Consider the following 20,209-nt stretch of genomic DNA (forward strand, 5'->3'; position numbering starts at 1 on the left):
GATTGGCCTCCTCTCTGATTTCATCTCCTGCCACTCTTGCCTCAAGTGCTGTGCTTCAGCCACACTGGATTTTTCCTATTTTCTGAACACCCTAAGCTCTGGACTGCTTTTTAAAAATACCAGCTGTGGCCTCCATCTAAATGCTCTTTCCCAGTATTTTCTCACTACCAGCCCCTTCTCTTCCACATTCAGAGAACCACCTAAGCTAAGGCAGCTTCTCCCTCATCACTTGCTCTCATCACATCACTCTCATTTTTTTTTCTTCATAGGGAATTATGTTGTTCATTAAATGTTTAAACCATCAGTTTCTCCTCACACTGGAAACTACAGGAGAACAGGACCTTGTGGGTCTTGTTTACTGCTCGATTCCCAGGGTCTGAAACACTGACTAGCAAACAGTTGGTGCTCTATAAATTATTTGCTGAATGAATAAAGACTTAACATAAAAATGAAAAGTCATTTGTTTAACCATTATTCCAGTGTCTTAATTACAGACCTGAGAAATATCTCATCGCCATAGGCTGTTCACTTAGTAACAGGGACTGCACTGCTCCAGAGGTAGACAATTCTATCCCTCAACAACTAGGATTATTCAAAACCCCTTATTCCTTTCTCAAGCTGTTGCTTCCGTTCATCTGTGGAGGCCTCTGTGATCAAGTAGAGTACATTTCTTGTGTTTTAGACAAGACAGTTCTTCAAATATCTGAAGGTGGTGATTGTACCTTCTCAGAGTTAACAGTCCCAGTCTCCTTAACAGCTCTTCACAAGGCTGTTAAAAACAAGAGTTTCGGGTCCTATCATCACCCTCCCATGTACTCCAAGACTGCCCCAAACCACGATGTAGTCACACACTTAGCTATCAACTATGCCATGAATATGCAACTGTGGTCCAATCTACCTCATATCATCTGGCTGGTCTCATGAACTGATCTCTTTCTGAGAGAGTGTAACCTGACTGAAGTTAACGCTTCCTTCCTTCCAGTTCAAGCTCACACACCATCTCCAAGATACATCTCCATGTATCTTTCACACCACTAAGTGCACAAGGCTTCTGTAATCCCCATGCACTACAGTCATTCCTCATCTTCTTCCCAGAATTCCCGACACCGTTTAGCTTCCCCAACACAGGATACCTGCCCTATCCTACAGAAAAAGACCTCCTGGCCTCCTTTCTTGGATAAATGTCCTGATTTTCCACATGTGCAAATTAAAATTATAATTTTCACACAAGTAGCCTGAGGCAGACTAGCACTATTTCTAATCAGCAGCAAGGGAGCCACAAAAAGGAGAGGCCCTTTTGGCTACCATGGAAACAATCTGAAGCAGGAAGAGCAAGGTGGAGCCAGCCAACGCTGGTGCCCCAGGACAAACTGGAACAATCCTTGACGTACCAATCCTATAGACCCTACTGGGGACAAAGTGATACCTCTATGCTATCCCCCTCCTTGCTCCTCCAAGGACAGCCAAAGAATACAGGAGCTGCCCCAAATCAGGATAAGGGTTATCCTACACTGCTGTGCAGGTCAGCACTTTCTTAGAACTATCTATAATCTAGTTTTACTCCCTCTGCCTCCAAAACACACTGATATCTCATTTCAGTCATTCAGGCAGAGTAATAACTGTTGGGAAGTTAATGATTAAAGAAACACAGTTGGTCATCTGAAAACATTTCAGATGTTCCACAGTGTGTTTAGCATTCTGGTAAAGAGAGTAGCCTTAATGAAGTAGGCTGAAGAATAAAACTATACATATTAACACACTCTGAAAGAGTGCAGGCATGCCCAGAGGGCCAAAATACTGACCGCAAAATGACCGGAATAATCTAGGTATATGATTAGCTGTGATTCAGAAAGAAAAACTAAAAAACTCTATAGGTTCAAATCTGCTACAGGGATTTTTTTTTCTAATTTCTTATATATATTCTGAGGAGTACTGATAGTGCTTGACAGTGCTTCCCAGTGCCAAGCCTATGAGATTTCATCAAATCTCATTTATCTCATCTAGAACCTGACAGTTTTAATGCAAACCTAAGTATCTATCCTTTTAAATCTTTCCTTCATTAATGAATGCTTATCAGGTGCCTGACACTCTACAGAAAAATGCAGTTAAGTGTTACCTCTTCTAATATAACTACTCCTTATCTTTACTCTAAAGAGGTCTAGCCTTTTAAAATCTGCTCTTGGAGGAACACTAATTGTCCTTTTTTGAATCTCCACCAAGTTTCAATGAAGAATTGAAAACAAACAATGAAGTCAATTTAAAAACTCAACTCACAACATTGTGTGATCTTCTGGATGTTGGAAGAGATAAGCTGGGCCAGCTGGGCAGGGTCACCACCAATTCCTGGAGTGTAAGACATAGTTGATTTGCTTGTTCGCTAATTTCATCAGCTGTTTGTGGGCTGTGCAGTTTTCTAGGCAGTCACCTAAATAACAAAAGAAAAGTCACATAATTGCATTTTTAAAGTTACTGGCTTACACTTTCCAAATTGTCGATCTGGGAGGTTACAAGTACAAATTTGACGATCCTACTAGGGTTGAAATCTAGCTCACACAAACACACTGTATGAGGAAGTGTTCCTCTTTCTTATTTATGTACTCTCTTAGGGGTGCTCTTACATCTACATACACAAATACACCTACCCACAAATGAGTCTCACATCCACATCTCCGAGTCACACTCTTAACTCTCTTTAGTGTCTATATGCCTTTGAAACTATAGGAACTTGCCAACTGCCTTTTTAGCTGCCAGTGGAACTGGCAACAGGAAATCTCTACTTTGGGGAAGACACTTAGCATTTGGGCCTGCTACCAGGATCCAAATAAGATACTGCACATCCAGGGACCAAGAACCTTCCCACTCTATACAGAAGAAAGGTAAAGACCCACTCTTGCATCTACAGGACTAGCATCAACAGATCAGATCCCTTGCATCAGGACCACACAACCACACGATTAGCTGAGGCCTGCTCTCTCCCCCAAAGAGGGACTATAATCAGTCCTATTGATTGCCACTTAGTATTGTAGCATTTCCCTCAACGCTCAAAACTCAAACAAGTCTGGTCTAAACCTTCTCCTGTTTTCTTTTATGGTCTCCTTTCCCCCCCTTTAGAGGATCAACCAATCAGCTACAAACTACCAGTTTTCCTCATCCCTTTACTCAAGGGCCTAAATTTGAGAAAGTTCCTGCTGGTGAGATAACTAAGCTTCATTCATCCAAAGAGCTGCCACTGTTGGACTGGCTGGCATTTCCTTAGAGAAGGGGTGCAATGGTGATTCCCTCAGCTCAGTGCTGAGTGAAGAATGAAAAGAAACTGTGAATGATGGAAGAGAAAGAAAAATTCAACAAGATTAACTATAGCTAACTTATTATTTCCTAAGCGTTGTGTTTAGGACTTTCACATGTATTTTCTTAGTTGATTCTTCCACCAAGTTTATGAGGTAGGTACAACAATAATTATATGATTTTTCAAATGAAGAAACTGAAGCATAATGAGAATAAGCAACATGTTTAATGTAAGAAAAGAGCTAAAATTTGAAACTAAATCTTAGAGTCTATGTTTTGAAAACACAAAACCATATTGTTGCTTCCCTGTATAACAAAATTAAGGACAGGTGAGCCCACTCAATGTAGAAAAACCAAATTTATCACCTTTCTGCAGACCCTGTATGAAGTTTTGCTAAACCCACAAGGAAGATGAGGAATTCGGCTTGGGATAACTACATGCATGGATCAAGGTAACACTGCTGAATAGCTTACAGCTCTTCTCTCTTATTCTGCTAACAGTGATATCTAAAAGACAACAGTGGTTGGCTCTCCTGATGATGAGATGAGAAATAAAGGATCCAAATAACTGACTGTACTTTAAAGTATATGTATATAAACAGACAGATAGACAGCTAACTATAAACTGACTTAACAGTGTACGATCTTTGCACACAGGCTACATCAACCAAGTTATTCTGATGTCTGCTTTCCGCATCAGTCTCCAGCACCTAGCCCAGAGCTAAGATGCACTAAAGTACTTTTGCTGTATACTTTCGAAAGCCCATTCAGAATTCCTAGTTTTACTGCTCAGAATAACAGTAATTCATTATCTATACCTGCACTATCAAGTGTTCAGATATCATATGTGTGGTCACTGGCTAGGATAGCTCACGTATGGAACATTTCCATCACAGCAGAAAGTTCTATTGAACAGTGCTCACCAAAAATCTCAATAATTAGCTTGCTATGAGGATATATAAACACTATAAAGAGAAAGACGGGAAGAGGGGATCAAGGTGCAATACTCATACTGAGAATCTTCTCAAGACTGTTTCTAAAGAGCACAGATAAAAGAACAAAGGGAATTTTAAAAAGAAATCTTGAGTGTCAAACATTACCCCTAGTTACTACTGGACAGTGTAGAATCCTTAAGATTTCCATTAACATAAATCTCATGCTCTATAAATCCTGTGTGGATAAAGCAACAGAAATAGTCAGTTTCACTTTCTTAATGGTGAGCACCAGCATAAAGCTCAGGACTTCCCTCCACCCTGTGCTCCAAAAATGATAAGTTCCCAGAAGGGCAGGTTTTTTGTTTTCAGTTTTGATTTTTCTTTTTTTGGTCTATTTTGTGGACTGCTCTACTCTCAGCATCTGGATATACAATAGGTGCTTAATAAATATTTGTAGAATGAATAAATGTACCTATTTCCTAAGAACACACACCCAGTCTGAGGGTAAATATTACCATTTCTAAGACAGTGAAATCCAGGGTCTTCTTTCAGATCCAGGATGTCCTAGGCTTATCGCTGCCTTGGACTACTGCTTCGTGCCATTTCCTCTCCCTGCAGGGCGCTTCCCATGATCTCCATGTGACCTGCTCCGCTTCCCCAGCAAAGTCTCATCACGTGCTAGAGAAGCATTTCATATTCACTTTGATTGGAAGTGAGAAGTCACCACTCTGTCACTCTGCTGATCTAACCTACTGCATCATAGTACTAATCACCATTTAAAATAATCTAGTTAGTATATCATTTATTATCTATCCCTACCTCTGGAACATAAACATGAGAGAGACAAGGCTATCTTTTTTTTTTTTGAATTTTATCTTTTTTTTTTATACAGCAGGTTCTTATTAGTAATCTATTTTATACATATTAGTGTATATATGTCAATCCCAATCTCCCAATTCATCCCACCACCACCATCACCACCCCTGCTTTCCCCCTTGGTGTCCATACATTTGTTCTCTACATCGGTGTCTCTATTTCTGCACTGCAAACCAGTTCATCTGTACCATTTTTCTAGATTCCACATATATGTGTTAATATACGATATGTTTATCTCTTTCTGACTTACTTCACTCTGTATGACAGTCTCTAGGTCCATCCACGTCTCTACAAATATCCCAATTTTGTTCCTTTTTATGGCTGAGTAATATTCTATTGTTTATATGCACCACATCTGCTTTATCCATTCGTCTGTCGATGGGCATTTAGGTTGCTTCCATGACATGACTATTGTAAATAGTGCTACAGTGAACACTGGGGTGCATGTGTCTTTTGAATTATGGTTTTCTCTGGATATATGCCCAGTAGTGGGATTGCTGGGTCATATGATAATTCTATTTTTAGTTTTTTAAGGAACCTCTATACTGTTCTCCATAGTGACTGTATCAATTTACATTCCCACCAACAGTGCAAGAGGGTTCCCTTTTCTCCACACCCTCTTCAGCATTTGTTGTTTGTAGATTTTCTCACGATGCCCATTCTAACCAGCGTGAGGTGATACCTCATTTTAGTTTTGATTTACATTTCTCTAATGAATAGTGATGTTGAGCAGCTTTTCATGTGCCTCTTGGCCATCTGTATGTCTTCTTTGGAGAGATGTCTATTTAGGTCTTCTGCCCATTTTTTGATTGGGTTGTTTTTTTAATATTGAGCTTCATAAGCTGTTTATATACTTTGGAGATTAATCTAAGGCTATCTTCTTGTAGAATCCACAGTGCCAGGGACATAGAAGATGTTCCACGAATGTGAGGGTGATCACTCTGCTAACAGACATGAGCATTCTCTACATAAGCTACATTAACTGCATTCATTAGCTCAGCTCCTCCATCCATTAAACTATTATACTATTTGGGTTTAGTCCACAATACCGAGAATTATTTTTCACTCTTTCACACACACTAAACTTTCAAATTAAATAGAATTATGGCAAATCTTATTCAGACTTACTGCAGGTGTTTTATACAATTTTTCACCCAGCAGCACCTGGCTAAAGTTTGAGATCATAACCAAAATTAAGATTGACTTTGAGATCGGGAGCAAAAGTAAAATATCTGAAGAAAACTGTATATGTTAATGAGTTCACATGGTATCATATTAACTCTGAAACTAGAGCATAATTCTTAACTAGTCACAAGTCTGAGACAACCTTCTCAAAGTGGCCTGCAAAGCAGAGGCGTGTCCACATCACAAGACACAGCTGAACACTGCTATCAGTCTCTGCCCTGGGAGGATGATCAGGCCAACTCCCGAAGAAACGTCCACCTCCAATATTACTAAACAGCACAGCATTTCATAATCATTTCCTTTTCTTCCAGATCCCGAGCAAGCTTTAAATTATATATAATTATGGTCAGAATATGTTGATCTGAATTAAACAAAAATTAATGTATGTCTATAAGAACCAAGCAAATGTAAGAAACTTGAGAGTAAAAAAATATATAGCATTTGACGGGAAAGGCATTTTTGTTTTCTTTTTGTCTGAATTTAAAGAAAGTAACAACCTAAAAAACAAGAGGGGTGGGCTGAGGTGGGGTGGAGAGGCATCTTGGAATATTTTATGTAGCTGTAAAGGGCTTAATGCAAACCAACTAAGGACAGGTACTGAAAAGATCAAAGAAAGGTAGTGTGTCAGTCTCCAGGCCAAATAGAAAACCAACTACGATGAGCCTCCGAATAAACGTATACGGTTCCTCTACTATAGAAATATATATCTTCAGTTCTTCTATATTCGGGAGAAGAACTTTAAAGCGTGTTTTCTAAATCCGGGCCTTAAAAAGAGGAAGAGGTCAATTCGTGTCCAGCCTGAGGCAGAAGCTGTTCTCCTGAGCTGGGCCGGAGCGGCTCGGGCTCCAGCCCCGCCCCGGAGCGCTCAGCCCGCCGGGTCGCCTGAGCGAGAGCGGCCGGGGCGGCCGGGGGAGGCGGCGAGGCTGCGGCGCAGCCGGCGCAGGGCGGGCCGGGCTGACTAGGCCGGCGGCACCAGCCGGACCGCACCGCGCACCCACGCCGGCCCGGGGGGCGTGGGGAGGAGCGCGCTCCCGGCGCTGGAGCAGCGCCGGCCCTCCGACTGCCGAAAGCCTGCCGCGAAGCGCAGGGCGGCGGCCACCTGACAACGCGCACAAACAAGGTGGCGCGGCATCCACGGGGACACGCGCTTTCGGGGCGCCCAGCCAGGGACACCCCCTCCATAGACTCCTCTTACCCCGACCTCCTCGGCTTCCTTCTCCTTCTTTGGCCCCGGCCACCCAAGGGCCCCAGAGCCGCCAGCAACGAGCCTCAGCTGATGGGTGGAGGCGCTGGAACGCCCACTGCGCATGCTCTCAATCCCTCCCTGGGAAGGAGGCGGGGATAGCCCTCCTCTTATTGGCCAGCGGGGTTGAGTGACAGCGGCCCTTCCCCGCCCCCTCTGGTTCTAAGCTAAGGAATAGGGGTTCCAGCAAAACTGCAAGGGAGGTGTTCTTTGAGGCCCGACGTGTAGATGGTGAACGCCTTATCCTGCGTGTAAAAAACAAGAGGAGGGAATGGAGAGCAGCTGTTTTCTTTATCAGGTGATGCCGGCCTCCCTAGACTCGTGTCTTCAGTCCACCCCATCAACTCACGCCTGTCTTGTTTCCTAACCCTTAACCTCAGTAGAACATATTCGCAAGTCCATTAAAAAATGTGAACGCAAACACGCAGTTCTAGCAGGAACAATGAGTGGAGTCATTTCCGTGTGCCCACTTAGTAACCAAGTTTTCGTAGCACACTCAAGTCATATGAAGCATCCTTGAAGGGCAGGAAGTAGTTTCAACAGGATTTGAAAAGAGCAGAGAATGTTCTCATGATAAATATTCAAACATAAAGTAATTGTTAGATAAAAACATCAGTTGCTTCAGGTGAGAGAAATACCAAATTAATTAATTAGGCCTTTGTCTGTATTAAGGCAATAATATTTTCTGAAAGGATCATCAGGACATCAAAAGTCCAGGTGGACTAAGGTGGGAAAAAAAACTAAAGCCAGAATATTTTGAATTGGTACCACATGAGCAAATTTTAGTTTGTTTGGAATTATACATACATATGTGCACAAGTGAGTGAGGTCAACCAACGATAAGAAACATAAGAGGCTCTCCGTTTATTTTTCATTTTTCTACTTTTAAGAGAGAAATGGGAACAAGAAAATTTTTCTGTTTCTCATTTTTTCCAGAAGAAAACTGTGGTGTAAGTGTGGTAATAAGCAACAACTTATACTCTGCGTCTGTGAAGAGGGGGCAAGAGAGAGATGGGCAGGCTGGCCAAACAGAAGACACACACCCCATCGAAAGGGGCAGCATGATTCAGCTAGAGCCAATTGTAGACTTTTAAGGAATAATTGGCCCAATGTGATCAAGTTATCTGTTTTGTCAAGATACAGTGTAAATTCTAATTTTTATGTGAAAAATCTTTTTTTCAGTATTCATAAGTTTTTATAAAACATTCTGTGATCAAATAAAATACATATATCAGCCTTTGTAATAGGCGATAGTTTCAGCCATAGAGTATTAAAGCTGGAGAAAGCCTACCAGAAAAGCTACCTCTAATTCCTCATTTCACAGATGAAAAAATCTGAAGCCCAAAGAAATGTCATCAAAATCACACAAATAATTATGAGAAGCACAGATCCAGATGACCTAATTCAGAATCTTGATTTCTTCCTACCATATAATTCACTCAGCACATGTTCACTGGGAATCTGCCATGTGCCAGGGACTGCGACAGGCACTGCAGGTATCAAGATGAGTAGGATACAGTATTTTCCCTTAGGTTGCTCGAAGAGTGAGATCCTTCCCAGAACACTGCAAGAGATGCTGTGATAAAGATTTGTACACAGCACAGAGGGAGCCCAGAGATGAGGACAACTTACTGTGGGGTCAGGGACCATTCCAAAAGGGAAGTGTTAATAGGATCCTGAAAAATGTAAGACTTCACTGGGAAGACAAGATGGGAAAGGACATTCTAGCCAAAAGGAAGAACACATAAAACTTCATAAAATCACAGGGAAGTTCAAACTCTCAGGGATCTCTTCTAATTTCCATTAGACTAAAGCAGAGTGGGTGGAATGGAGGGGCATCAGACTAGAAAGTCAAGTGGAGTTTATATAATGAAAAGCCTGTATATCATGTTAAATGCATATCTAATAGGAGTTAAACTATGAAAGCAAAGGTGTGATGTCCTCATAATTCCATGCTCTGAAGAAACCTTTGGAGAATGGGCGAAAATAAAGGGAAATAAAAGTGAGAGAGAGTTTTGACCACTTAGGAGGCTGTTGCAATGGTAGCATCCCCCAATTAAGAATCTCCCCAATATCAGAGATATTGAAGGACTGTAGTAAGGCAAATACGTTGGAGAAGAGGAGGTGAGGACTGCTTTGAGAAATATTTAAGAAGACTTGGAAATCAATTAGATATGGAGAATGAAAGAGATGACTCCTCTTTTTAAGACACAAAACTGAGCAGAACATGATGTAGCTGAGATCTAAGATTGCTGATAAAGCAATTGCAGTTTGAGGATGGAGATGGTGGAATGAGGGAGCAAAGTGACAGTAAGTCTAGCTTGGGATGTGTTGTTGTGTTGAAGATTCTGGGGAAGTGAGACTCAGAGATGTCCAGGGTCCTACAGGTACTTGAGAATGTGAGCTGGAGTTCCGGATAGAGTTCTGGTTGGAGCTATGGGAAGAGATGAGCTCACTGACCCTAAGGATGGGGTGTTGTGGACTTTCTGTGTTTAAGGGAGGGCAGAGGAAGAAAAACCATGAAAAGGAGTAATCAGAGAGATAGGAAGTAAACCAGGAAAAGGTGTAGTAGAGAATGAAGGAAAACATTTCAAAAAAGAGGGAATGGTCTATGATAGCACATGTCACAGAAAGTTCAGGTAAATTAAGAACGGAAAGTTGTGCATTGGAGTTGGAAATTAGGAAGTGGTTGGTAAATTTAGGAACAGGCATTTCAGTCATTCAAGGAACTATCATGCAAAGAATTTACATTTACGTAGTGTTTGCTGCGCTATCCAAACATCCTATCATGTTTGATAGAACCCTGGGCTGTGGGAGGGGACGTCACGAAGCACTGTAGAAGAACTGGAGGCTTGGTGGTCTCTTCAGGTCGCCCTGCTAGTTACTGACTGAATGAGGACCAAAGCTCTGTTGTCTGAATCCTCCTCCTGGGCTCCTTCCAATTTTTCATGTTTCAAAATATGAGTGGATTTCTTCCAGGTCTTTTGAAAACTAGAAATAAGATTTCACTCCTTTGTATCCTTTGTATTCAAGTGAAAAAAAAAAGTATAGTTTAGGTAGCCCTGCAAAATTTAGAGGTACAGAGGATAAATGAATTCCAGAAGAGTTCCTGATATTTATGGTATCCCACCGGAGCATCAGCCTGCTTCTTAGTGAAACTTAGCCAGGTGCCTTGAACACAGCAGGGATCAAAAATTCTGCCAATTTAACAGGTGATCATTTCACTTCTCCCCAAACAAATCCTTTATACTTGCAAGAATTCCCTATGTCTGAAGGCTTGTGATTTGGATTTTTCAGAGCTAGTAATTTTGGGGATTTGGGTCTTCTTGGAAAGAATTCGAAGGGCAAATCAGAAGTAAGGCTTTGAGCGGGAATTGTTATCTGCATACTTGTGTCCTTATTAATATAAACACCGCCTAAACAACCTCTGCCATGTAGGCTAGGGAACTCTTCACTGCTGTATCTCCAGTGTTTGGAACAGCAATTCTAGCAAATAGGAGACAGTTGCCTGTTCACATTATAGCCCCTGAGCTAAAATATTTTTTAAAAGGCCCACCATGTGATCTTGTGGGACAGCCAGAGAAGTAAAAGAAACAAAAAGGAAAATACAAAAAGGCAAGGAATTTATCGATAAATGAGAGGTACAAGTGTACCTGTGAAAGTTTGTTTTTGATTATAATGTAGGGGAAAACCAAAGCTGTTTTAAGAAATCTGTGCTAGATTAAAAGGCAGTTTAGGAACTTCCCTGGCGGTCCAGTGGTTAAGACTCCACGCTTCCACTGCAGGGGGCCACGGGTTTGATCCCTGGTCGGGGAACTAACATCCCACGTGCTAATATTCCACATATTGAGCAGTGTGGCACCACCCTCCCAAAAAAAGTCAGCTTAAATTAATGTCTAATAAACTAGAGTTTGTTCCATTGTGCTTTGTTTTGAAGCACCTCTCATCTCCCTCTGCAGTCTGCTTGTTTTCTAAGACCACTCTGCCCCTAGCTATATGCCAAGCACAGAGCAGATTTTGCTCTCACTTTTAAACATAGAGCTAATAGGAATCCCACAGAAATCTTATATGGACCATCATAGCGTGACGATTGGTATGCTCATCTCTAATTTTACCTCCTACAATTATTATCGTTGTGTGCCCTCTTCTCTCTGTGTCCCAGTCCACTACAATACCTTCCTCACTGGCATCTGTGCCTCCAGTTCTACTCAACGTCATTATCCTCAAAGCCACCACTGAGTATTTGAAGCACAAATCTGAAAACATCACTCCAGGCTTCATGCCATCACCATGATTACCACATGCCCCCAAATGTACTTCTTAAAAATAAAAGTGCTGGGGCTGGTCAGGGGTGAAAGGTTGTGTAGATTGGGGAGAGGAATCATAGAAGGTCATCTATGGAGAAATGTCTGGAAACCTTATTACGATGCCTTCCTGAAGATTCGAGGTACATGTTTATAAATTAAATGCTCTGAGAAGTGGTTCGATAAAGAAACAAGTATAACTTTCTTTAACCCAGTATTTTCTGAATGTATTTGACCATAGAACTTTTTTCTATACTTAATGGCTGTAGAGATCTATATGATATCTATTATGGAAAACATTGCTCTCAAGATCAAATCCAAGCCCCTTATCATGGCATATAAATAGGGTGATCATACATCCAGTTTGCCCAGGACAGCCCCAGTTTAGGCTGGTTTTTCCAGCCTTCTGTCTCTGCGCACTCCCTTTCCTTCTCAAAAGTGTCCCAATTCAGATGATATATTATATGGTCACCTTATATAAAAGGACCTATGTGATCTGGATTCTGCCTTTCCCTGCACCAAAATTTATGCTTTGGAATATGCTAGCTTAAAGAACTTCTCCATCTCTTTCTGCTCCCAATTCCTTCCCACCAGCTCTCCAAAACCACACCAGGGCTTCCCTTATTTCTGTGCTTTGCTCTATCAGTTGCCTTTAACTGGAATGCACTTTCTTCCTCCTCATTTTTAAAGTAAACTCCATTTTAGAATAATTGTAGACTTACAGAAGAGTTGCAAAAATAGTACAGAGTTCCCATATACACCTCACGCAGATTCTCCCAGTGTTAACATCTTACATAACCATGGTTCATTTGTCAAAGCTAAAAAATTAACATTGGCATAATACTTTCAATTAAACTATTGATTTGGATTTCCCTAGTTTTCCACTGATGTCCATTTTCTATTCCAAGATCCAATCCCACATTGTATTTACATAGCATGTTTCCTTTGTCTCCTCCCATCTGTGACAGTTTTCTGTCTTTCCTTTTTTGTCATGAACTTGACACTTTAAGAGTACTGGTTAGGCATTTTGTTAGAAAGTCCCTCAATTCAGGTTTGTCTGATGTTTTCACGATTAGACTGTTACAGGTTTTTGAAAAGAATACCAGGGAGGTGAAGTGTTCTCAACGTATCATTTCAGAGGATACATGATATCAGAACGATCTGTCTTCTGGTGATGTTAATCTTCACACCTTGGTTAAGGTGATGTTTTTGAGTTACTATTTTTCCATTTCTATGCTATACCCATTAGAAGAGAATCACAAAGTCCAGTCCACAATCAAGAGGAGGAGAATTGAGCTCTACCTCCAGAAGGGAGGAATATGAAAAATTTATGAACATATGTTGAAACTACCACAAGAACTAATAAATATTTGGACAGAGACCCGTTGAGGCTAAACCATCACAGCCCACAGTTATTATTACGGAAAGAAAAAATTTTCAAGTGGATAGTTATGGAAAGTACCTCTTCCATCAGATGCTTGATAATAAGAAAAATTCTCAGGCTCCACCCTACCTAGTTTCTTAGGTAGAAACTGAGAAACGGCTGTGATTGCTTTTCTCAACTTCATGTACATAACTAATTTTGCCTTCTTTTTCTAAAGAAAGATCCTGACCGTGAATGTTTCATCTAGCTCTTTACACTTCTGTTTGTTTGTTTGTTTTTGCGGTACGCGGGCCTCTCACTGTTGTGGCATCTCCCGTTGTGGAGCACAGGCTCCGGACGTGCAGGCTCAGCGGCCATGGCTCACGGGCCCAGCCGCTCCGCGGCATGTGGGATCTTCCCGGACCGGAGCACGAACCCGTGTCCCCTGCATCGGCAGGCGGACTCTCAACCACTGCACCACCAGGGAAGCCCCTCTTTACACTTTTGAACCTCAATTTTGCCTTCGCGTATTCTCTTCTGGTATTGCCATACTGCCTAGTGCAGTTATTACTATTGTGTTCTAAAGGTGATTTTCTATTTCCTTCAATTCTTCTATGAGGAATATTTGTCACTTCTCCCCAATTTATTTATTTCTTCAATCATTTATTTATATCACTATGAATTTATGGATTTTTATTTTCTTCTTTAGGTTATAATTAAGTTACCTCTCTACCATTTCAGGTTTTTTCAGGTTGGTTCCTGTGTCCTTTTGACAGGCCCCATTTTTTTTTTCCCTAGCACTTCCTTACTTGTTAGTATAACAAGATGCTCCAGGCTTATCTTGTATCTTCCTTGTTCCAGCTCTAAAATCAGTCATTTTGGTGTGGAGTCATTGTTCCTTTTACCAGAAAATAGTATTTAGAAACCAAGATCTGGGCACTAGCCTTCTTATTGCTACTGGGGTGTCATTGCTTCTGTGCCCTCTCAGTGGACAGAACTAGGAAATAAATGTCTGTGTATTAGCTCATGTATACACATGTATCTATAAGTTTATCTGACTTTATTGAATATATAAATAAACATGAGTTCATACAGTTATTTCCAACTCTCATCCAGCATCACAGGGTTCATTCTAGCCTTCTCTGCTTCCTTATTGTTGACTTCCTCTTCTGACAGTGAGGAACCCAGCCCCAGTATCTGTCATCAATTACTTATTTGTATAATGTAAGGTAGTTTCAGAACTGCTAACTCATACTGCTGTGAGAGAAAAACTTGAGAACAGTGTGTAAGGACAATTCTTTTTGCCTTTAGCCTTACAGTACTGAGTCAAAACAATGTTTTCCAAAATTACCAAGATCAGCTCTTTTTTCCTCACCCCCTTCAGTGAATGTATGTTTTATGTTTGTATTGCACTTTGGTTCATTTGTTATGTGCCTGTATTCCATCTGGATCTCACCAAACATATTGGTTGATTTTTTTTTTTAATTTAAGTAAAGTTCACTCTTTTTGGTATATATCTCTATAGGTTTTTGACAAATGCCTGGAGTCATGTATCCATCACTCCAATACCATATAGAGCAGTTTAATCTCCCTAAAAGTTCCCTTTTGCAGTAACTTTGAGTCAATTTGTCCCCCAACCCTTGACAACCACTTATGTTTTCTCTCCCTATAGCTTTTTGCCTTTTCCAGAAAGGTATAAAAATTGAATCATGCAATGAGTAACCTTTTGGGTTTGACTTCTTTCATTTAGCAGCGTGCATTTAAGATACATCCACATTGTTCTATGAATCAATAATTTGTCTTTCCTATGGCTGAGTATTATTCCATTGTCAGGATGTAATGCCCTTTAGCCTTTCACCTATCGGTTGTTTCCAATTTTTGGCTATTACGATTAAAACTTCTATAAATATTTGCATGCAGGTTTTGATACAAGTATAAGTTTTCAATTCACTTAAGTAAATATCTAGAAGTGGGAGTGTTGGGTCATATACGTTTAGTTTTATAAGAAAATGCAAATTGTTTTCCAAAGTGGCTGTATCATTTTGCACTCCCACCAGCAATGAATGAGGATTTCTGTTGCTCTAATTCCTTGTCAACGTTGGGTAGTGTTAGATTTCCTCTTTTAATTTTATCTATTCTAATAGGTGTATAGAGGCATCTCACTGTGGTTTTAATTTCATTTCCTTAATGATGCTGGACACCTTTTTTAGGCCTATTTAAAATTCATATGTCTTTTTTACTGAAGTGTCTGTTCAGATCTTTTGCCCATTTTGTCGTTACATTGTCTCCCTGTTGTAGAGTTTTAAGAGTTCTTTATATGTTCTTGATCAAATATGTCATTTGCAAATGTTTCTCCCATCTCGTAGTTTGTCTTTTTTATTTTCCTTACAGTGTCTTTCACAGAGCAAAATTTTTAATTTTGATAAGGTCCAATTTGCCAAATTTTTCTTTTTGTGGATCCTGCTTTTGGTGTTGAATCTTTTTATTAGCAAACCCAGAGTTACACAGATTTTCTCCTATATTTTTTTTCTTAAAGTTTTATAGTTTCACCCTCTACATTTAGGTCTACAATACATACTGAGTTAATTTTTATGTTTATATGAGGTATATATCAAACTTTTGCTTGTTTTTGCATATGGATGTCTAATTATTCCAGCACCATTTATAGAAAAGACTATTCTTTCTCCGTTGAGTTACTATTGCACTCTTGTCAAAAATCAGTTGAGGAGAATTAACAGCTTAACAAAACTGAGACTTTCAATTCATGAACACAGTATATCTCTACATTTACTTCGATTTTCTTTTATTTATTTATTTTTATTATTTTAAATTTATTTATTTTATTTACTTTTTTTGGCTTCGTTGGGTCTTTGTTGCTGTGCGCGGGCTTTCTCTAGTTGCGGCGAGTGGGGTCTACTCTTCATTGCGGTGCACGGGTTTCACGTTGCGGTGGCTTCTCTTGTTGTGGGCTCTAGGCACACGGGCTTCAATAGTTGTGGCACACTAGCTCAGTAGTAGTGGTTCGCGGGCTTTAGAGTGCAGGCTCAGTAGTTGTGGCGCACGGACTTAGCTGCTCTCTGGCATGTGGGATCTTCCCAGACCAGGGCTCGAACCCATGTCCCCCGCACTGGCAGGCAGATTCTTAACCAGGGAAGTCCCCTTTTATTTACTTTTAATCAGTGTTTTATAATTTTTCGTATACAAAACCCGCACATATTTTGTAAGTCATATGTAATTTATTCATTTGTTTTGGTACTATATAAATGTATTTTTTATTTCAAATTCCACTTGATCTTAACTGATATGTACAGATCATTCACATTTAAAGTACACTTGAATTAAATCTATGATATGTTTGATATGCTTGAATTAAAGTCTACCATCCTGATAATTGGTGTTTATTTATTCCATTTATTCTTTCTTTATTCTCCTTTTTCTTCCTTCCCTGAGTTTAATTAAGAATTTTTAAATGATTCTATTTTATCTCCTCTATTGACTTATTATATATATTGATACTTCTTTTAGAAATATTTTATACCTCTTTTTAGAATTAATCTGAGCCTACCTTCAAGTAATATATTTCTAAGGACATTATAACAGTATATTCCTAAGTCCTCCCTCTCCCTGTGCTGTTGTCATGCATTTCACTTTTACATGCTATAAAATATATTTTACTATTTTTGATATAGTTATCCATATCTTAGAGTAATTTAAAATGAGAAAAAAAATTATTTTACCTTCATACATTTCATTTCTGAATCTCTTCATTTCTTTGTGTAGATCCAAGTTTATGGTCTATGTCATATCCCATATACCTTGATGACTATTTTCATCTTGGAGTGAAAAAGGCAAGGAAAGCAGATTAGGACGATTTGTGTTTTTGATACATGTAGCAGTGGAGAAAAAAATTTTTTCTCTACTCTCTTAAGTTCAGTACCTGGGGCTTGTGAATTAAACTAACAAAAGACATATTAACGGGACAAAAGTTTAAGTTTGGGTTAATGTTTGTCTATACAGACATGAATGGTCTTAAAACTAAACTCCCTTGGAGAAGGGATTGGAGGTAGGTTTTATTTGAGTTCTCCCTTCTGGGAGTAGATCTGCACTGAAAAGGAATTTTATAGCAGCCTAATTTCCCAGAAGTTGCTACTTTTTGTCAGGTAAGAGAAGCTTTGAGAAGACTTTTTTTTTTTCTTTTTCTTTGTTTTTGCATCTGTTGAATCTCAGATGCTTTCAGCTTAAAACTATCTTTATGTTAAAGTAGTATATTTTGGGGTGGCATATTCTGTTCATCTTCACACAAATATTTATAATTTCTTTATTAAAATCATAAACAAAATGAAAGAGAATGACAAATGAACAGAAAATATGTGCAAGCTCTAACACAAATGGTTTACATCCTTATCACTTACAAGAAAGACAAATCTCATGTGGAGGATGCTATTGATTCTCCAATCAAATTCCCTTTAACTGCCACTGGAACCAAACCACAGTTGCTGTACCTGCTAAGAACAAATCACAACCGCCTTCTTTGGAGAGTTACCCTTGGCCCAAGGGGAGCAGCCCTACTCAGGAGTCAAGATCCCCTGACCCCATAGACTCAGTCAATGACTGACTGACCTCAGCTCCTGGACTTGTGGAAGAACAGATGATTCTCTGGTGCAACTTGTGCTCTAGAACTTCCCTGTGGGATGGACTGAAGCTGGTCTCTAGCTGAGACCACATTCTTAGCTTTTCCCTTGCCTCAACCTCCTTTCCCTATTCCCCTTCTCTTCTGAACTTTATTCTCACCTTCTCTTGCTCCCCACTTTAGTTTCTGCATCTAGAAAAACTAACCTAAGACATCACACTAGAAAAATAAGCAAAAGCTCAGCATAGACAATTCACAGAAGGGTCTTAGTCCAAGTTTCCTAAAAAATACAGCTTAAGGCAAAATTTCACACACTAAAGCTTTTTTTTTTTAATTGAAATATGTTTGACATATAACGTTGCGTAAGTTTAAGGTATACAAATGTTGATTTGATATGTTTATTATGGCACTATGATTGCCTTCGTAGCATTAGCTAAGACCTGCATCACGTCATGTGATCACCCTTTCTTTTTTACGGTGGGAATAATTAAGATCTAGTCTCTTAGCAATACTGAGATGAATTTCTAGGCTCCAGTTGGAGACACTACAGCCCAGGGGGCCATGTCATCAAACCAAAACTTAGATAACTTTCGCGTCCCTGTAAATGCTCCTCTTGACCAGAAAAGCAGTATATCCAGTCAGCCAATCCCCAAACGCCAAGCCACCAACTCTGTGTCTGCTCACTTGAAACAAGATTAACTATGTGGCCCCAGCCAATCAGATATTTTGTATTTTTATCTTCCTTATTCTTTACTCTTTAACCTGTAAAAGTTTTTTGTCTTCTGTCCCATTTTGCAGTTTTCTGAAAGGAGAACCTTGTGAAGTGTTAAATAAAGTTTGTTTGTATGGCCTAAATTGTCTTTAATCATTTAGCAGCAAGTTTGATGTTTATAATACAGGATTGTTGTCTAAAATCAATATACTGTGCATTTGATCTCTAGGACTTATTTGTCTACTAGTTGCAAGTTTGTACCCTTAAACATTTCTCCTATTGCCCTTACTCCCCACCTTCCCCACCCCATACTAAAGCTTTACAGTAATCCTAGGGCAGCAAGAACAAGATGAAAGGGGAAGCGAGGCAGGAAAGGAGGGAGAAGAGATACAAAGTGGTACCTCACCAAGAAAACATGGCTTAGTCACTTAGGACAGGGGACTTGGGGTATCTTCCAGATAGGTCTTGTAGAACCAGTGTGCCTTGGAACAAAGTTTGGAAGAGTGTGCTGGAAAGGGGAGAAGGGAGAGGTATTTACTTTTACTTCCCATCCTTCTCTAGATTCTTGGGGATCAAAGATCACCCCATGGGGCATCAAGTTCCCCCACATTTTCAGGTTGTGTTACCTAGGTTTTCTAGAAAGTCAGATCTGAAACCTAGAAGTGCACATTGTTTGAGGGGGAGGGTGGAGGTAGCGGCCTCAGCTTTTGTGGATTGGGTTGGTCTGGAATTGTGTGCTAACATTGCCATGGATCATTTGGGTTGCATCGTGGAGGCTCTGCAGAAGCCCAAAGTCAGGGCAAGCAGGGAGAGAGGCGCAGCGGTGCTGGACTGTCCCAGTGGCGGGGTGTCCGGGGCAGATGGCGGAAATCACCTGGGACTGAGCAGGTCTGGGGAGGTTCTTAAACTGCATGAAAAGAAAACAAAATCGCCAATAATTATACTCGAAAAGAGAACAAAAGTACAGGAGGAAAAGCAAAATCAAACAACCTGTTTTGTTGTTGCTGTTTTGACCTGTCGAATAAAAACCAAATCTGGACTTAGTAAGAGACTTTCTTTGGAAGTTATTGCAATGGAGGGAAAGAGACAGTGGCAGTGCGGAGAGCTCTTGGATCATAAGGTCTGCAAAGGTGTCAGGAGTTAGGCAATAGGCTTTTCCTTTTATAGAGGGCGGGGGGAGGGTGGAACTAGGCTAGGAAGAATTGGGTGTGTGGACTTGGAATGAAAGGGAGCCACAAGATCAGAGTGTTTTATCCTGTGGCCAGTCTACTCTCAGGAGAAGCTGTTAAAGCCGTTTGTTGGCTGAGGCTGAGGATGGACCAAAGTTCAGGCACCTGGGGGAAAGATAGAATCTTAACCAACATTTGAACAAAACAAGCATTTTGTTCTGATTGATTCGTAGAGACTAGAAGTTCAGTTAATCATTTATGAGGCTAAGAATGACCTTGTCATAGGTAAACAAGGGGGGGCATCTATGAGTCTTATCTGTGTAAAAAACAGCTCAGGTAAAATTCAACATTGTCAGACGTAAGAGACTGGGAATACGAGAAAGAATGATACTACACAGTGCTGACCAGGTAGGTATGTGGGAAAATGGAGACTCTCTTACAGTGTGGCAGCTCTATAAATTGACACCGCCTTTCCGCAAACTTTTAAATGCAATGCACTAACTCTTC

General features: G+C 40.2%; 1 protein-coding gene across 6 annotated transcripts in view; it reads right to left on the reverse strand.

Moving 5' to 3' along the window:
- The window catches only part of STX7 (syntaxin 7), a 74,511-nt gene extending 66,924 nt beyond the window's left edge, over positions 1 to 7,587 (reverse strand). For 4 of the 6 annotated variants that reach the window (XM_089922010.1, XM_089922011.1, XM_089922012.1 and 1 more), the window contains exon 1: positions 2,275 to 4,729. Coding sequence is in view for 1 of the 6 variants with exons in the window: in XM_022556784.2 (XP_022412492.1) it covers positions 2,275 to 2,359 (85 nt within the window). In the remaining 5 variants the exon portion in view is untranslated. Of the gene's footprint in view, positions 1 to 2,274; positions 4,730 to 7,476 lie in introns of those variants that run through there. The other 2 variants (XM_022556784.2, XM_089922009.1) reach the window with 2 other exon arrangements.
- Positions 7,588 to 20,209: the final 12,622 nt, after the last annotated feature.

The sequence above is a fragment of the Delphinapterus leucas genome, chromosome 12 (assembly GCF_059928025.1).
Source record: "Delphinapterus leucas isolate spDelLeu-1000000601 "Yukka" chromosome 12, BTC_Dleu_Yukka2, whole genome shotgun sequence".
In the NCBI taxonomy this organism is placed as follows: Eukaryota; Metazoa; Chordata; class Mammalia; order Artiodactyla; family Monodontidae; genus Delphinapterus; species Delphinapterus leucas.